Source organism: Epinephelus fuscoguttatus, linkage group LG7 (assembly GCF_011397635.1).
Source record: "Epinephelus fuscoguttatus linkage group LG7, E.fuscoguttatus.final_Chr_v1".
NCBI lineage: Eukaryota > Metazoa > Chordata > Actinopteri > Perciformes > Serranidae > Epinephelus > Epinephelus fuscoguttatus.
In genome coordinates, this window is record NC_064758.1 from 18,558,177 (window position 1) to 18,577,876 (window position 19,700).

At 38.8% G+C, this 19,700-nt stretch overlaps 2 protein-coding genes across 7 annotated transcripts in view; both read right to left on the reverse strand.

Annotated features, from left to right (window-relative positions):
• Positions 1-1,457: 1,457 nt before the first annotated feature.
• On the reverse strand, positions 1,458-11,030 carry rer1 (retention in endoplasmic reticulum sorting receptor 1). 3 transcript variants are annotated; one of them, XM_049581974.1, is made up of 8 exons: positions 10,936-11,030; positions 8,897-8,978; positions 7,679-7,783; positions 6,734-6,830; positions 5,955-6,033; positions 4,853-4,988; positions 3,404-3,458; positions 1,458-1,976 (listed from the first exon to the last, which is right to left on the reverse strand). In XM_049581974.1, the coding sequence occupies exons 2-8, from the start codon at positions 8,975-8,977 to the stop codon at positions 1,966-1,968; spliced, it is 564 nt and encodes a 187-aa protein (XP_049437931.1). In that variant the 5' UTR covers position 8,978; positions 10,936-11,030; the 3' UTR covers positions 1,458-1,965. The 3 variants fall into 3 exon arrangements, with proteins under 3 accessions (XP_049437931.1, XP_049437929.1, XP_049437930.1); XM_049581972.1 differs by having other exon boundaries at positions 1,458-3,458; XM_049581973.1 differs by lacking the exon at positions 10,936-11,030 and adding an exon at positions 10,565-10,627 and having other exon boundaries at positions 1,458-3,458.
• An 813-nt stretch (positions 11,031-11,843) lies between these two features.
• The window catches only part of tp73 (tumor protein p73), a 36,411-nt gene continuing 28,554 nt past the window's right edge, over positions 11,844-19,700 (reverse strand). For all 4 annotated transcript variants that reach the window (XM_049581959.1, XM_049581960.1, XM_049581962.1 and 1 more), the window contains 5 exons: positions 19,384-19,511; positions 16,676-16,830; positions 16,375-16,507; positions 14,823-14,916; positions 11,844-13,978 (listed from right to left, as the gene is read on the reverse strand). In XM_049581959.1, the coding sequence (XP_049437916.1) occupies positions 13,577-13,978; positions 14,823-14,916; positions 16,375-16,507; positions 16,676-16,830; positions 19,384-19,511 (912 nt within the window). In that variant the 3' untranslated portion in view covers positions 11,844-13,576. The remainder of the gene's footprint in view (positions 13,979-14,822; positions 14,917-16,374; positions 16,508-16,675; positions 16,831-19,383; positions 19,512-19,700) is intronic.

A 19,700-nucleotide genomic window follows, 5' to 3' on the forward strand; every position in this document is an offset into this window, starting at 1 on the left:
GACAGCTGTGTTAGAAACTCCTCGGCTCTGATTGGTTGTTTTCGTTCACATGCGGTAATACTAGTATTCTTTTCTTTTCAGATTAGCTTTGTTATGTAATACTGTGTGGATAGTGACAGTTTTAAGCAAAAATATCAAAAATATATTTTTTATAGAAGTTACCAAGTACAGCTTTAAGGGTCTGAATACTTATGTTAATGTGTTATACACTGATCAGCCAAAACATTAAAACCACTGACAGGTGAAGTGGCTAACATTGATCATTTTGTTACAATGCAATGTTCTGCTGGGAGACATTTGGTTCTGGTGTTCATGTGGATGCCACTTGACGCGCTTCACTGCTAAATAACCCCCAGCCATGGCAATGGTACTCCCCAATGGCAGTGGCCCCCCAGCAGAAAAATTAGCCATGCCACACTACAAAAACTGTTTAGAAATGACCTGAGGAACATGACAAAAAGCTCATTGTGTCGACCTGGTCTCCAAATATCCCACACCCCAATCTGACTGAGCATCTTGGGAAGTGCTGGTACCCCACCTCACAACTGACAGGTCTCAAATGATCCGAGCCAGACACCACAGGACACCCTCCAGAGGTCCTCTGTCCATGCCTTGTCACGTTCTTGGGCCATTCCTGAGCAGTGTGATGCACCACGCCACACTGCATTTTACTGCTGGGGGGCCACTGCCATTGGGGAGTACTGTTGCCGTGAGGAGCGCTACTTGATCTGTAGAGGTGTTCAGGTGGGTCGAGTACATCAAGTGGCTAACCAACCAAAAGTTCCCCAGGGGAACATTGCATTGTAACAAAATGCTCAATGTTACTCACTTCACCAGCTTCACCGTCAGTGGTTTTAATGTTTTGGCTGATCGGCGTATATTTTCAACTCAAGTTTAAAATCTATGATGTGTGACAAGGACAAAAATGAGAAATATATTCATGTTTAACATTCATGGATACACATAGACTGCCCTCTGTCAGAACACTTGAGCTATTTGGTTTTTCGTTCTCTTTACCAGCAGCCCAGGTTTGAACAAGTAAGGCTTATCTTGCCCATTAGTGGTTATCAAGCGATTCATAGAGACAGTTACCCTTGTGTAGCTGATGTGATGAGTGCATGCAGAATACAGCAATATGGAACGTTACATATTACGACAGCAAATTATCTGCTAGCCCTTCTGAGAGTGGCCTGCTTTACAGCGCATATCAAGTTCTGTTCATCTGTGTTTATATCACTGTTGCACTTTTTCATAGTTTATTTCTTGTATTTTTTTTAACACCAAACAATGGACGTTTGAGTTTGGAAGACAGTAGGTGAACTATGAACTGTTCTGAAAGGGAATCGACTTTAGGAAACAGAAAAGTAGCGACACCTCGGGCCCAGATCAAATTTATTTGTTTGTCCTTCAGCTCTCCGTCATGAATATGTACAAAATATGAGGCCAAGACAACTACGTACTGTTTGAAGGGACACAGCCTCTTTAATAGCATTTGGAGTGAAAAAATTACACTTAAGTTATTAAAATCAAGTTTTTGTTTAACTGTAGCACAAGAAAACAATAACATGCAATCCATGAGAAACATATTTAATTCATCAAATCTAGAACCCAATTAACCAGTTCTGCTTTCATTGATTTCAACTGAAATGGATTTAAACACTTGGAAACAGTATGGTGGTTGGAAGAAGAAAAGAAAAAAACAAAACAAAAATAAAAATAATCTCAAAAAAAATTCATATCTTAAAATATATATATATACAAATCCTCCAGACAACCTTTTTACAGGAAAATGTTTTGATCCCTTACTACAGTGCTAATCAAAGTTTAGTAATGACAGATAAATCCCCAGCAATCTGATAAAAATGGAGAGGAAAAAAAAAAAATCAACAGGTTTATAGAAAAGAAAGTGTGATCGCCACCCACTTCATCCATTTGTTATAATAAAAGCTCTCAATCTCTGTTTTCTTATGTTTCCTCTGCAAAAGAAAGAGAACAAAAGTTTGCTTGGAATGACTATATTTACTGTAATGTTTTTCAAAGTAAACACAGATTAATGAAGTACTACAACAGCTAGTCTACATAAATCGAATGGACCCCAGGCTTTGAAATCCAGATGGGTAAATGTTTCAAAGTGAAAAGGATCGTCGGGATAAATGTGTAATTGTCTCTTATCTCACATTAGACCTTCTTATGAATTGGACTTGAATACTGGTTGTGAACTTTGAAGACAAAGTGTATATTTTTAATCTGAAATGAATTCACTGACTTGCCATTTCAAGCAAAATTTCCCCTAAAATAATGCTAAATAAATTTGGATTAGAGGGGTGCTCAATGACACAGTATCCCATCTGTTAAGTTCTACAAAGGCGCTAAAGTAGAACGGATTTAAAAAGGCAGACTACAGGCTACAGGAGACTAAATGGGCTGGGATTAGTGACACTTGCTTTGAATTATGCATTCACTGATGTGGTGGGTGGCTCAAGATTAAAGTCAAGATAATCATCCATACTGACGCTTGCTTCGCTGGCTAGCGCGAACAAATTAATACACAGAATTACATCAGTTGCCAATCCAAGATAAACATCAATTGTGCAGAGTGTAATCACTTCAAGGGAAGAATTATGATTTCTGCCTGTCATGAATGCATATTCAAGTGAAATGTGACTAATTTATCCAACGTGTCTGCATGTAGTACAGAGGACAATTGGCCGAGACACTTGTAAGCCAGAGCAGCTGCACACTTTTATCACAAAAGATGAAATTATTCAACTTGGAGACTGTTGCGTTTCCTTCAGATTTCATCTTACACATCTAATCATGTTATTTTTTAACTAACACTACTAACTTTCAATATATAACTTGTTACAAATAAGTAGGTACCAATATATTAATCAAATGTTGGCAGATTTATTTCACTCGGGAGAAGATGTACTGGAATCACCATCATTGAAGGAAAAAAAAACAAAACAAAACACAAATTTCACTGCAGCTTCTTTTCAGTGTGGTTCCTTCTTGGTGACTTTATACTTACCCCATGGGGTTAAAAAGGCAAAAGGCAGCTCTGAGTCTGACCTACTACTGAACAAATGCAGACCAATCCTAAAAAATGAGGATCTGGTCCTCACGAAAAAAAAAAATCCTACCCCAATAGACAAAGGCAATATTCCCAGACTTTGATCCATGCTGCTCATAGCCTCATCCAACACTGAACCACGGATCAAAAGTCGTATTTTTATTTATATGTTTTCATGTTACTGTCCCGCTTACAAAAAAAAAAAAGAAAAAAGAATCTCTGACCCTTGCCATTCCCCACTAGCTGTGACTGATAAATTTAAAATGAGAAGGAGGGGGAGGTTGAGTAGGAGATTTTAACTAGCAAAAGTTTTCCCTGTGTCTTCCTTGCCTTTGTATGTCCTCTTCCCATGTGTGAAGGGTAAGTATCTGTACTTGACCATATGCTGGAGGAGGTGGGAGAGAAAAAGAGAAGAATTAGCCTCAGGTATTTCTACGATTTTCCCACGAGATAGAGAAGCACAATGATCACTGGTCTTATCAGGTGGATTAAAAAATAGAAATTAGCGCTTTAAATGAGGTAATCAGATATTCAAATAAACAAATGCACTGCATATGAAGACTGGACATTACAGAAACACCTGTACAATATTTTCAGTTGAAGAAAATACCCCTTCAAAACACATAACAATTGTGAATGTTAAAGGGTCTGTATGTAACTTTCAGAAAATAGTTTTTATTAATGCCACTGGTGGCCTTTAGTGAACTGTACGAGACTGACTGGAATCATGTTACTAGAATGCTGGAAAATAAATGACAACCATATTTAGAATAATGTAATAGCGTTTTTTGGACCATTGGCTCCATGTTTCTAAGTAGCTTGCCATTTGCAAATTACTTCATCAGCTGACATTACGAAGCAACCAGCTGCAGATCCATGCACCTAAATGCAGGTAAAATATACCAGTGGCTGCTAGATTTGCTTCACACACCTGACAAAAAAGTTAATTTCCCATCCCAACCCTGCATGCAGCGCAACTTTGTACTTAGCTAGCTAATCTTATCTTAGGTTGCAGTTGGCTTATCAAGTGCCGCCAACCACCAACACCACCACCACCACAATGCTATTGGCTAGAACGCGCTTTGTACCGTTACTCCATTTATTGTTGGCTAAATCACCACCATTTGTCATAATACACAAGTTAGTACTGTGGATCACATTAGCTGGTGCAGTAATTTAACAAGCTAGCCAACTGACAAATCCACTAACATAGTGCTGCTAGCGATAGTTAGTTAGCGAGCAAGCAAGCTAAGGCTATCCAGCTAGCTGTTAGCTGCTAGCTGCTACACTGCATGGATCTCACGTTGGTTGCTTTGTAATGAAAGCTGATAAAGTCATTTGCAAACCAGCTTCAGGAGTCTGGATACAGAGCTGTTACAGGCGACTGATAAGTCGGGGAACATCTCACTTTTCAAGTTACTTTACAATCTGTTCATCTGTTGTCAATAAGAAGCGATTATTACATGTAAGAAGTTACACACAAAATTTTTAAGATGTTTAGTTTTGGTAAAAGCTTTTTCAGAGAATTGTTGAGTCATCTTTTCTTTAATTTTTGGGTTGAACATTATAGTCTGGACATTTCGTACAACTCATGTTTGTGGTCCATGATGAATAGATTAGCTTCTCGAGTTCTACATTCATCCCGAGCGATATATCTTCTGTGTAATCCAAAGATCACTTTGTGGATAGACTGCACTGTTTGCATGACTCCAGTACAGCTGCAGTGTCAGTGTATGCAGTGCATGTACTATAGTGTGTCGGTCAGTGTATGCTTCTTACCTTGATCTGCCTCTTCATGGTGATGCAGAAGAGCATGATGAAGTACATTACAAGAATAGGCCAGAACACTGGCACGTTGAAGGCTTCAAAAAATGTGCAAATCATGGCGATGACGATGCCTTTTGTCGCCGAATGCCTGACAAGAAAAGTTACATAACCTCAGTTAAAACAGTGCAACTACATTTGTGAAATTGAAGAAGCACAAATTAACGACATCCTCAACCCACAGTCATTTACTGAATGTGGCATGGATTCTAGACACTAAAGGACGTTTCATTTTGGAATCAGTGAAGGGAGAGTAAGGTGAGGAAGGGATTTATGAGTCTGTAATACGAAATTAATCCATATTGGAAAATGCAGGAGAGGACAAGTGGAAAACAAATTTGACAAACAGCAACAAAAGACTGTTGGATAAACTTAATATTTCAATGTGTTGTAATGAACAACTCGTGAATACGCTATTCAGTACTATTACAGTTATCGCAACAAAAAACAACACGGCCATTTATTTGAACCACAAGGAAAGAGGAACCAAAGATTATCTTTTCAAATGCTATGAAAACACCAGCTGCATGACTGATGCAAAACAACTTTCCTCTCTTCCTGTTTTAGTACACAAGAAGGCAGAGTTTGCATAGACAAATGGTAGTCAGGAGAGGTTAAACACAAACTGTAAACAGCAGAGCGCAGAGAAATGCAGACTTGATCCTCAACTAGTGGCATTTTTGTTGATAGACCATATTTATAATGAGTAAAACTGCTAAAACTTTCAGGTCAAAGTTTGTCAAGCCAGCCTTGGGGTAAAGTCTACATTTTTATATTTAATATCTCTTTAGGACAGTGTAATGCTTTGAGGATGGTCTATAGATGAAAGGAATAAGGTAGAAATTCAACTGAGATGAGAATGTAAGATCACATAGGGTCACAGGGAATTACACACAGATTCAATCCATTATGTTTGGTTTATGCTAAAATGCTGCATCCTCTACAAATGAGATCTTCATGACTTAAACTTTGACCACACAGGTCACTCCATAGAATATCATTTGCAATGACTTTGCGGTTGTCAACAATAGATAGCCAGGCAATGAGCTGGACTCACCAGAATTTGAATTCAGGCAACCTCCTGATGAAAGGGCGGAACTCCTCGTTCTGCTTGGTAGGAAGGGATGGGCCCTCATCTGCATGAGGGATAAGTTATAGAGTGATGTTGTGGTTGATAAAAAACATGGAATCTTCAATCACGACCAAGCATTAAGACCAAGAATGTACAAGCCAAAGGTTAAACCACTATCGGATCAAAAGTATTCATATATATTCATGTTTTACCTTCTTTAATAAACTCAATTACTGTGGGACTGGCACTGGTATGAAATGTTTTTAAAATATAATAACAATTTAGGTATAAAGGAACAGCTTGTTGGGGCCACATAAGGGGAACAAACTACTTCACAATAGTTTGTGGAACTCTGCAGTCACTGCTGCTGTTATGTGCTTGCACTTTGCCTCCAAAGGATCACTTGGTAATAAATAGTATGGCTGAAATTTTATTTCCTTGGATGACAAATTTGACTTTGTGGATTGAGTGTTTTTTTTCTTTGTATAGATCTATCCATTTCTTTGTTAAAAAGTATTACACACTTCCAACCAAGATTCTTTAACTATTTGTAATGCGAAAGCTTTCATGACAAATAAAGTGATGCATTCCTGTGTTGTGTATGGCAAAGCTTTCTTAGTACCTTTTGATACTTGACAAAATGTGTGACTCTGTGATAAAAGCCTAAATGAACGGGCAGGTAACAACCCTAACAGAATCTACTGCCAAGTACACAACATGACCACCTTACACAAAAAAGATAAGATTTATTTGAGTCAACTTGCCTTCGTCAAGCAGTGAAGGATCCACTTTTGGCGATAGAAAAGCAATGAACAGGTTGAGATGGTAGATTCCCAAAGCATATGTTACTATATACCAGCCCTGAAAAGCAGCATAAGGAACATCACCACATTAACAGGCTTTCTGGGCAGCTAGTGAACATGAATGCGCACCTTTGTTAGTAACAATTATGTACACAACTGAGCATGAGCAAGAACATTTTCATGGAAACAGAGGAGGCGAGTAGACAAAGAATTTCAAATGCATATCACACATAAGACAGGTGAGTCACATAAAAAAAAAAAAAAGAAAAAAACACAGTCACTGCACCCATCCCTCAGCCAGTCTTTCACCTTTGGTGAAAATCAGCAAAAACCAAGGGCTAAATGATACGGAGAAAAAACATTTTTAATATTTCTGACCAAATACCTATATCAATATTGCAACAATAATGTAGTGTTGACTTTTGGTGCTTTTACAAAATATTAACACAATGATATTTTCAACAAATAATTATCAGTTATGTTGACATAAGTGGGTAAAGGCAAATAATAGAACAGCTAAAACAGTCTGGTAAATTCAGGAAACTACAATACTATAATGCAGCCTTTAGAACCAGGTAAAGACAACGCTATGATACTATGATCTCCAAAATCCAAGATAACATCTAGTCTCAAATAACAATATCAATATAATATCGATATGTTGCCCAGCCCTAAATGAGCCATCAATATAATGCAATCCAGTACAACAACAGCACAAACTACTAGTGAAATAATTAGTAGAGGTGAGTGAACATATCTCACCAACAAAAAAAAACTGGACATTTTCTTTTTCTAACTGTGTTGCTGTTACAACTACTTACAACTCTCATGGCTTACACCTGCTGACTTCACTAAGCAAAGAACACTGTAGTATATTAGGAAAAAAATACAGAAATTAACAATTACCTGTAGTATGTACACTCTGATCATGTAGACAGCTGTAAGTAGTAGAGTAGCTGCCCATCGCACTGCATAGAACGGCGTTGACTTGTCTAGCCATGACTGATAGACCTGTCAGTCAGGAGAAGGAAACAATAAGTAGCCATCAGAGGTAGAGAATATCACTTACAGACAAGTAAGACACAACCTTAGGTAAAATACTTTGTGGAGATACAGTGATACTGAACATTAACTGACCATCCCATGATCATTGCTCAACTTTCTACTCACCGTATAAGCCCTATTCGGATGGGATTAGTTTAACATGGATACGTGGGGTAAAGTAATTATTACCAGGAATTTTAGTCCCGTCCGAACGCGCCATATTTGTGATCATTACGGACAATGTCAGTAAAAACTTACCCTCTGTAAAACGGTCCGGAGAAAATACCTCATGTAATATTAATCCCGTGCGAACGCGATCCTCTGTAAAAATGCATGTAAATATTTAGTCATGTCCTGTTTACAACCATTTTTCCGCGTATACATCTAGTTTTCTGCGTTTTTTCGATGATGGAGGCACTTGAAGAAGCATTCGGTGTTGTCGGCAGTCATGATAGTGGACATTCTTCTAATGATCACATAGCCCTACGTGGGAGACCAATCAAAAAGGTCAAGAAGAAAGCACTTTTCAGAACCACAAGACTTCTCGTTGTGTTAGGTAGGCCTAATATAAACCTATATTGCTAATCGTTGTGTACACACAATCCTGATCATGGGCAATATTTCATATTGGGCTAATCATTAATTATGATTATCCTTCAGCTGATGCTTACAGGAAGCAACGTAGCATACACATCAGGACAGGGAGGTGATGCCAGGGCGCTCACCGAGTTACCACTCCCATCCCTGGGAGAATTACGGAGATTTCTTGTCCCGTGTGAATCGTACATTTAGATTACAGACATCCTGTGGTAAACTGACATTAGTCCACATCCCTATGTAAAACTACTCCCGTCCGAATTGTACTTAAGAATATATTTTAATTTGTGTCCCCTGACCCTTGAATCCATGTCTTTCTTAGCCTGACTGACCAAAAGAACTATGGTGGCAGACGCCACACAAATGGCCCTATCTAGAGCGAATGTTTGGTTTGTCTGTTCTGAGCTACTCTAGAACAACATGGCAGACTCCTTGGAACTCCTTGAAATGATATATGTGTGATCTGAGTAATAAATATGTTACCTGTCCAATCCGTGTGAAAAAGGCAGCGACTACAGATGGTTTCCCATGGATTGACTCCCCGACACTGTCCCCTTCTGACATTCTGCCAGTGAAAAAAAAAAAAAAAGAAAAGAATTGTAATTAGTATTGCATGAATCTATGCTGCTTGACTAGTCTTACTGGAACAGACTTTATAAGCTGCAGTGGGCAGTACCATTGTCAAGCATGCACATCTAACACTCTTGGGAGTATTGGCTATGTAACCAAGTTTGTAAGACAGAATGGTGGAACTGTTTCCAGCCTACATTCTCATTGTAAAGAGACAAGACACATGTTAACATTTGCTTCACTAATGTTTACTTTCCCCTTCTGTCATGTTTGACTTCTTAGTATGGATGACTGTGAAATGTACTTAATTTCCTTGAATTTGGGAACTTGTTATTTTTGGATATTCTTCAAAAATAAATACATTTTATGGTATCATGTTTTACAATAATCTACCCTTGTGCAAAGCCTTTTCAAACGATAGACCTAAGGGGATCTGTAATATAGAAAGCGATTATGGCAGTTACAGGACATTAATACCACAGAGTTCACAACATGAATTCATAATAAAGACACAGTACTAATAGTGATCACCTGGTGCACTGAAAGTGCTCCTGAGAAATGATTAAATAGTTGAGGAGGACATGTATATTTCTGCATAAACAGTATGCAGCAGTACAGTATGGTGTGCTCTCAATTCAATATAGACTTTATGCCTGCTTTTTACTAAAGGCACTGTAACACATCCAGGAAGAATAGTTAAGAAGAAGATATGACTACTGAAATTTGGGATCAGCTTTAAAAAGAGGACAAGCTGTTTGGACCTATAAAGACCAGAAACTAGTGGCAGTCTCTGTGTCATACACTCTTTCAGCGGTGATGATGTGGATAGGATAGGCAGCTGTTTGACAGTCAGGTACACACGCACAAGTGGAAGAGGAGATCAGAATGATATCCATGTAGATTACGGGCATTAGGCGAAATGGCCTGGAGAATAAAACCTAGTTGTGGCTCTGTAAAAGCTAACAAGCTAAGTGACGATGTTAAAACAATGCGACCAATAGCGACATATTTCGGCTACTTTCACTTTGGACTTCTCCGACATCCGTTGACTTCGTAACGAGTGGATCATACATTTTCTTGGCTCGTTAGCTGGTTGTCCACCTTAAACACTGAAGCCTGGGGTTGTGTTTCAGATACACTTAATCGCAGCTCGTAGTGTGTTGCTGTTGCGATTATAGGGCCTTTTAATGATTCATTTTTGACATGCAACATTAGCCAAAGAGAGGCAAGACCGTGTAGAGCTGTTCGTGGTTGTGGCTAACGTTAGCTGCATACCTAGCTAACAGGCTTAGGCAGTCAGGAAGGCAGCTAATAAATCATAATTCTCACAACAGGCTCTTTGGGAAAACCATGACGTGGATAGTATCGAAAAAAATCACGCAACAACTGTTACTTAGGTTTCGTCAATGATATTATTTTAAAGTTTAGTTTCGTTAGCTTACAAATTAGCCCTAGAAATAGCTAACTAGCCATCTAAATGTACATTGCCCTTTGGCCCAAATTACTGCTCGTGTGGGTTGTGTAGTTTTACTAAGGATTCAATCGACCCTTTTTGGCCCGTAAATGCATTTATATACCTACATTTCACACAGCTGCAGTGTACCGTCTATTAAAATCCTGTCAAAAGAAAATGTAGTTCATGTTTCGCCCTCTTTCCATTACAATTTACGTTTATAAGGAAAATATTGAACTACAAATACCAGCAAGGAATGCGACAATCTGACAACTCACTTCCGGAGATACGGTATTACGTTGCCAACGGCTTCACAGCTAGCCAGCTAGCCAGCTAGCCCGGTTAGAAATAAAAACCATTCTCTTGTAAGTTGACCACATCTGCACTCACTGAATGATACACTCGTTTTAAAATGTGTTTCTTAGTTTCAATACCTGTCTGCGTCTCTTGGTTGTGGCTGCGATTACGGTGAAAATAATCAATGACAGTCTTTTCTTACCTGATACGGCCGCTGTGTCACTACCCGGCTCTACCTAGCTAGCTAAACTAGCCACTTCTCGTGCAAACTGGTGTGAACACGTCAGTACTTCCGCGAGGTTTCGAGCTGACGGCAGGAGGGATAGTTGAGCCCAGAAAATAATCGATGAACTGCTCTCGATTATTGAAGACTTCCGCCTATTGCCATGAATCTATTTTTATACAGTCTATGCCATGAACAAACACATGAACGCACTTCCCTATGTTAGTAATATAATATAACTAATTTACGGTGCGTCTCGCAATGTTGACAATGAAGTTTAATGTCCATTCAAATGAAACTCAGACCAGTAATTAGTCTTCAACCTTTTTTTTTTTTTTTTTTTAACTTTGATAAAGAGACACATGAGGGACTGTTCTTTACTTATCAGAGGGGGGTGGCTGGGGTGTGTGTTTTGTAACCCTCCACTGATGTACAAATATTTTTCTTGACCCTCTCTAGGTGACTGGCAGAAAATGCATGATGCGCCTTCTATAATAAATTAGTCATTAGATTTTTAAAACGTACCCTTTGATGTTTAACAGTTAAAATCTGGAAGTTGGGAAAAAGCTGTTTTTTGGTTGTTTTTTGGTGGTTAGGGCAAACAGTTTATTTTTGACCAGATTTTAAATGAGATGAAGTGATTTTGATGACATATCACCTTTTAAGCTCAGATTTGGTTGTTTTTTGTTTTATGATGTGTTCAAGGACTGTCAGAAATCCAACAATACTTTTTGTTTTTACAGTCTCTGGATATGATAAATGGTGTAATTTTACTAATTTTTAAAGAAAACAACCTTTTATAGAAAACATGGCTTTCAAATCTGCCCGTATGTTTTTGTTAAAAATCACAAGTAAAATAAATAAATATTAAAAAAAAAATGAATGCATTAAAACAGTCCCCCAGAGGAAGGCAAATATTTTAATATCTAAGATTTTAAGAAAGAAAAATAAAACACTGTACTTAACAATCTTTTCTGGACACAGATGAACAGCAGTAGTCATATAGGTACACGTATTAATCTTTACAAAACTGGTGACAAAAAAAAAAAACAACCTTACCAGGTATATTAAAACAAGCACTATTTCTATTCACATTGTGGTTATGCATAATACTGATCATAAGCACAAATAATCCTAAACTGCTTTACTTTTAAAGCATTAAAGTGCTCTTATTTGACCAGTTGGTGGTTAGTGGGTGAAAGTATGTTTATCTTTGTAAGTGAGAAGGCTTTTGTAAAGAAAATGGATATAAAACAGGTACAAATTATCATGTTACAAAGTCAAGTAGTTACTACAAACACATTTTTGACACTGTTACTAGAATTGCACCATGATTAATCATTATGGATGGCAATCTAGACATAAAACTGGAATGTTGCTATTAAATATCCACAAACAAGTGCCATGAAGATACATACTAGGTACACAACTAGCTATGGTCATCAATATGTGAGGACCTTGCCCTGCAAGGTTTTCAAATATACACAGAGAAGGACAAAAATGCTACGGTCTTTTCTAATGTCTTGGTAAACAGGGATGCTATTCTTAATGTTATTCACAATCACGATTAGATCCCAGTTATTAAGATATAATACTGTTTTGATAGTTTGTCTCTCACCTGTTTTGCAACATGTTTCTATACAAGAATTACAGTATTTCCTGAAAAAGTAATGGATACAATGTCTAACTTCTGATCTTACGTGTTGACTGTGATTTCCATTAGCTTTCATGAATACACACAATTAATACCAAAGCCCATTAAGCAAATTTTAAACAATGAAATGATAAGCGTATACTAAACTAGAGGTCATCACATTATCATAGCCATTAAAAATATACATGAATATGAGTTACCATAGGTGTGAGTTTTTACCAGATTTATCATCCAATTCTTTACATTTGGTTTGAACAGGAGATACAACATTTTGAATCTACATACCCCTTTACAACCACATCTAGTCCAAAACATTTACAACATACAGTATATACATTTATACAAGTGAGGGAAAACTGTAAGAACAATAAATAAGTCAGCTGAGAACTACTTTTGCATATTCAAACACAAAACTGAAACTAGCAAGTTGTGAAACGGTGATTCATCCACTCTGACATTTGTGATTGTGCAATTGCTACATTTTTCGTTCACTATAAATGTAACTGGATGCTGTAAAAGAAAAATGTGTTACTTATTATTGCACAGCGCAACTAAACAATATTCTAGTTTTCCAGAAAAAAACTCAACATTTATTAACATGCATTTATCAGAGTCCCAAAAAGTATAGTCCAGTCCGTTTGTGTTTAGCGTGGTCTTGACAATGCTATATTACCACAATGGTATTTGCTAATTAGACTTGAGACGTCCTTTTGTGTAATCTCATGTTCAGTCTTCTGGATGAAACAATTGTTCAAGCACAAACTAGACTGCACAGGAAGGTGCATTAACACACTGAAATGTCCCACAGTCAAAATTGAACTTGATTCTCTGCAATATCACTGACCGAAATATGACAGCAACACCTGAAAGCACACTGAAAGACTGTATCCACATGCTTTTACTTTGTAAATAGGCTGCTGCTGACAGTCATATTGGAAAACCAGTCCAAAGAGGTTCTCTTCAGGCTCATTGAACATCACTGTCCATGAACTCCTCCTTGATGGAGTGCTTGTTGCGTGACAGCTTGCAATCGGGCATGTCGAAACCAAAGTCAGCCCACTCATCAGTAGCTGCTGCCATCCCTGACGTCCCAACGACCCCTGACCTGTTGGGAATGGTGATGGTGTGGCGGACACGAAAGTGCACAGCCTCCATGACGCGCTGACGTTGGAGTTCCCCACTGGCAGCCCCGATGGCCGCCATGGCAGAGGCAGTCATGTTGCTGCTGGAGCGAAGAAGCTGCTGGCCATGATAGTCATGGTGATGAGTGGAGGCAGGCAGTTGGAGGGGAGCACCTTGTTTCATGTCTTGCAGACCTCGCCAGATGGCAAGGCGGGACTGCTCCGGTATCTTCAGTGCACCTAAATCCTGGTGACATCACAAAGTTAGGCATTGGAGAAGTGTAAGAACGTGGGAGAAAACTACAAAGAAGATAACCAATAAGATAACCAAAGAGTGCATCCGCATGTTTGCTTATAGACACAAATAATATGGGGCCTGCTCTGTACATCATCACTAGTGGTCACACCATGGATGTATTAAGAGACCTGGACAAAGCATTGGCTGCGGGCCCCCATTCATTCAAGCGAGAAAAGCTCTTTTTCTGCGGTATGAAATTACCCAGAAGATCGGCGCTGCTTCCACATCATTGGGCCCATAGAGCAGCTGCACTAGAGACTTACGGCTGCCGAGGACACCTGAGTGGCGGACTTCTAGTTTAGTGCTCCACTAACTTGAATGGGGATAAAATAATTCAGTCTTGCAGCTCTTTTAGACTTTACAACTGTTCTCAGTGGTGGAGTTATTTTGCGGGGCGTTGTGATGCTCAAAAAAATGTATCCACAGATTTACAGATGTCTCTTTCCCAATTTAAGTCTATGGGAAAAAGTCTTTTTGGGAACAAAAGCATCACGTAATGGACCCTGGAAATTGCAGTACCACTGTTTGGCCACTATGAGAATTGGCTTCAAAGCCCGGCACATTTCCTGGAGGCCTGGGTCACACAGGGTGCGATTAGGCAAAATGATTGCCTTTTCAAAAATGTTTCTTCTCTTTATTTTTATTTTTTGGATAACTGTTTTATGTTCGTCATTGTTTGTTCTTTCCTTTACTGTTTCCTTTTCCCCTTTTCCCCCTTTGTTGTCTGTGAAGCTGATGTACGGAAAAAGTTATTTTCGCTGTGAGGTTGTGAGTGCAGGAAGGGAGTGATTACCTCCATGGAGAGAGTCTGGAGATGGTAGATAGACTGGAGGCCTTGGGAGGTGAAGTATTCAATGAAGTTCTGACAGCCCAGACTGGTTAGAAAACTGTAAGGGGAGAAAAGCAGGGCTGCTTAGACTGCCATTGGACCACAGCTACACGGCTAAAAGTAGGACTATAATATAAAAATCAACTCTAGTAACACAGATGAAAAGCCTAGGTATGCTTGAGTAGAATAAAAAAAATCCCATCTTGATAATTAGGGTCAGTATTTAGTTTTAGACAAAACTGAATAGTAAAGCATCTTATTCAGTTATGTTACGTCACAATCCACTCAAGCTAATATCACTTTAGTTCAAAGCTTAGTGAAAGAATTACGGCACAGATCTAGCCTCATGTTTACAGGAATGTTACATCTTGATAGATGCAGTGAAAGTAAAACCATAAACATGCATTTATATTAATGATTCATAAGGCCATTCTTGCTTTGATGAAGAACCTTTATTATAAATACATGAAATGTTGACGTTTTGGCAACATACAATGTAGTCGAATAAAGAAGCTAGCTGTACAATTTAACTGTACAATAAACATGACAATCTAGAAACCAAAAAGGTGGACAAAGTCTGCTGTATCAAAAATGTTAAAATTGCAAAAGCAAAGTCTAAGTATTAAAATGACTGCATTGACACATTATCTTAGAAAAAAATATGAAAAAAAAGTTTTAAATTAAACAGAACTTAAACAATGGAAATTTCTTTAGAAGAAAATTCGATGTAGTGCATTGCAAAGGATGGCTGTATAAACAGTGACAGTGTGAATAATTTTAAATCTAAAGTGTATCACACAGTTTTGGGCTTTTGGGTGACATAACAAACCCTCTGGCAGCCATAGTGGAGGTCTACAAGTCTGGAGCAGCTTGGCTGAATGAGCAGAGTAAACAGACATGATTAATGTGCTGTTTTTGAATGGGAGCTGATCAACACATCTGATTTAGACTGGATAGGAAGTAGCTTTGGCAAGAATAGCAATTGTTTTGTAAATTACTTTTCGCTGGCTAACAAAGACAAAGACAGACACTTTTAGACTATTCTTGTAGTATTGGGGACAGGAACGTTTTTTTCTATGGGGGCAAAGTCTGGAATCAAACATACCAATACACACTTGCTTTTACTTAAAACATTAGCGTCAACACACTCTCCTTAACACAACCTTTCAAGGTAACATCTTTCCAGTTTTCCATGCAGCCAACTCTCCAGTAGACCCGCATTATGACATCAGCCGTGGTTGCAAGGAGATTTGTAATGTAACTGCAAGCCTTTACAAAGCAGCCATAATCAAAGCAAACTGACTGCTTAACACATTTCCATCTAGACACATTTTGCTGCAAATTAGCAACTTTTCCAAAAACCTGTTTGACGAAATTTGTACGAACATGGCCAAAAAAAGTAGCCGTATTGGCATCGACATGACACCCATTCATATTTAACCCAACAAGTGCATCTGATTGTCTGCTGGCCCTTTACAGGAGGATAAAGAAGGAGTGTCATTGGAGGGTGAGGTACCTGACTAGGCTGGGGTCAGGGTTATACGGAGGGGGCGGGCTGCAGTGGGAGGCAGACACTAAAGTCTGACTGCCGTGGCCTCCGTTCATATCACCATTTCCCTGCATGTGGTGGCTGTTGAGCATGTTTGAACCTGTGAGAAAGGGAGTGGTGATCAATGAATAATGGCAAATGAATGAAATGATAAATAGGCTGACTTGGTATTGATATTTTCTGGTTAGAAAACTTTATAGCAAATTGGTTTGAAACCTGCTTAATGAGTTCATCTGATTTGATTTGAATGACACATATAGATGCTCACCCATATGAGGTATGGAGGTGGGGGCAGTGTGGTGTTGCTGGGGCTGCTGCCCCACCAGCTGGTTGACCGAGGCTGATTTGTTGAGGCCTCCGTGGGCATGGAGCTTGTTCATGTTGGACAGTGGAGAGTAAGAGGAGGGGGATGCTATGTGGCTCCTAGAGAAAAGAAGAGAATGTTGGTGAGATTAGAGGATTCACGTTAGACCTTTCACACTGTGCTCTCTTGGCCCAGGGCTATCTTTATCCCTGGGCTAGGGGTTGATCCTGGGCTTACTTAACCCCTTTAAGGGGGCTTTCAGACATAGAGTTGTCTTGCTTTGGTCCGAATCAGGGACTAATTTTTTTATGAAGTTGCATAACTGCCTCGAGTTGATTTGTGTTCTCACAGCAGCATTTACAAGCAAAAGTTGCCCTTGATTGGTCAGAATATCCACGCAGGAAAACTCCAGGAAGTAAATAAAACATTGAAGAAGAGTACACCTGCAAGATAAATGTGACACTTTCTAATGTCACAATGGAGGGACAACTACGCAGGTTGATTTTAGCGCTGGTCATCGTGGACTATATTGCTGTCATTGTCCATTTTAGTTGAGGTAGAAAGTGGTTTCTGGCACAACTTCACCGATTCACAAGGTGCATGGAGAGTGAGGAAACACTGAAGAATATCAAAAGAGCTCCAGCAACACTTGTGGTATGGAAAGAAACGTTATTGACCGACACGTTTCGGCTTGTGGTCTTCATCAGGGTCATCAAGAAACATATTGCACACATCATTTAAATAGGTTCATTTGAAATTGAAAAAGTAGAAAAAAATAAAAAAATGCATGCATGTGACCAATCCTATGCATCCACATATATATATCTCAGCCAATCAATCACTAATAAAGGTGAGTGTGTTGGAAGCACATGAGACATTTGGACCAATCAGAACTGCCAGAGAAGTAAGGGGAGTGTCTAGCAGAGGTGTAGAAAACACCATGTTTGGTCATGAACTAGAGAGCAGTAACATGAGGAGATCTGAAGTGCTGTACAGAGAAAAAATGAACAAAAATTACAAAACGATAAAAGAAAAATAATAATAATAAAAATAAAAATAAATAAATAAATAATAATAATAATAATAATAATAAAAAGAAGAAAAAAGGACCAGCAAAGACAGCCAAAAATAATAAAATATTAAAAGATAAAAAGATAATATCATACTAAACATTGTAAAGAGTACATTTTGTAAATACACTAGATAAAACACATCATACTAAACATTGTAAAGAGTACATTTTGTAAATAGAACTAGATAAAACACACATAAAACCCACTATAAAAAATCACTACTTGAAAAATCCTCATTCATACCCTGTGGGAAGAGACATTTCAGATACTAAATCCAAAATGCTTCTCTCCTTTTTCTCATGAATGAGGATTTTTCAATTAGTGATTTTTGTCTCATGTGCTTCCAACACACTCACCTTTATTAGTGATTGATTGGCTGAGATATATATATGTGGATGCATAGAATTGGTCACATGCATGCATTTTTTTTTTTTCTACTTTTTCAATTTCAAATGAACCTATTTAAATGATGTGTGCAATATGTTTCTTGATGACCCTGATGAAGGCCACAAGCCGAAACGCGTCGGTCAATAAAGTTTCTTTCCATACCACAAGTGTTGCTGGAGCTCTTTTGACATTGTCCATTTTAGTCAAACCATATAGTTTGAAATGTTTTGAGGGATTGGATGCGCCGAATGCACATATTAAGGCAGTACAGGAGGAGGCGCACAATAATACTCCAGGACTGTAACATGCTCATGTTTAACCCACACAATGTGTCATGTGACTGCAGTTGGTTCAGTTCGAGGTCGGTACACGTTCTCACCACAAACAAACTGCACCAGAGATTGTTTGTAACCGGACCGAGACCACCTCTTCAAGAAGGTCTCGGTGTGGTTGTTTTGGTGCGCACCCGAGTGTGATTGCTGTGTTCACACCTGCCCAAAACAACTGCACTTAGGAGGCAAGCGAACTTGAGTTTAATTGAACCGAACCAAACCGGGCAGTTGTGAAAGCACCCTCACATTGTCAACCCAGGCTTAACATAAGCCAAGGGCTTTACCATTCATACTGCACTTCTCCTAGCCCTGGGTTAAATGTCAGGTGGAACACATAATTCATGTCAACGTTCTAAAATTCTGTGGTTTACTTAGCCTTGTTTCACACTGGCAGCTTTTAGCCCTGGATAACCCTGCTCCAAAGCAGGGCCAAGGCTAAAGATGGGGTTAGCCTACCTGGAATGAGTCAAGGTTGTGTCACTGTAAACGCTTTCTCAGCCCCAGACTAACAGCTCCCTCAGCTTAGGGCTAAGAGCAGTATGAAAAGCCTTGTGTGTGGCTGTGTGTTAGGTAGTGCAAAAACACTTCGCAACAGTTTGACGAAGGCGGCAAAACTTTAAATTTAGCTTTTTGTGAGGATCACTCTATTCTGAGTTTATAACTTCTTTCCTTCATTGTACTCATAGACTCCAGCTGAAAAACTAGACATAAAAAATCTGCATGCTGTTTATGTGCCTTTTTGTATGTGTGTGTGTGTGTGTTTGGGCTGATCTAATCTTTTCAGTCACACCTTCATGTACGGAATGTGTGTGTATGTGTATGCATGTGTACCAGCAGCTGTCTATGTGCTTGTGCATATGTTAGTGCAGGAGTGACTCACGGTCTCTGCAGAAGCTGCTGCTGTGTTTGTTGTCTGTAGGAGTCCACCAGTGGCTGTGGCACTAGCTCCACCAGCTCCAAACTGTCTTTAATCTTCATCAGCAGCTCAAAGTTCTCCCGACCACGAACCTGCACACAAACACAACACATGCAATAATATAACATTAGGCAGTCAGGGAATAATGACTGGTGAGTCTGCATAAAAATGGTATTTTTGTTTTCAGTGTTTCATACAATGCTTTTTGACTCTCTTGCAGTTAGCATAAATATTTCCACATACTGCCACATGAAAGAATTTGACTATTTAAAGAGTGAAAA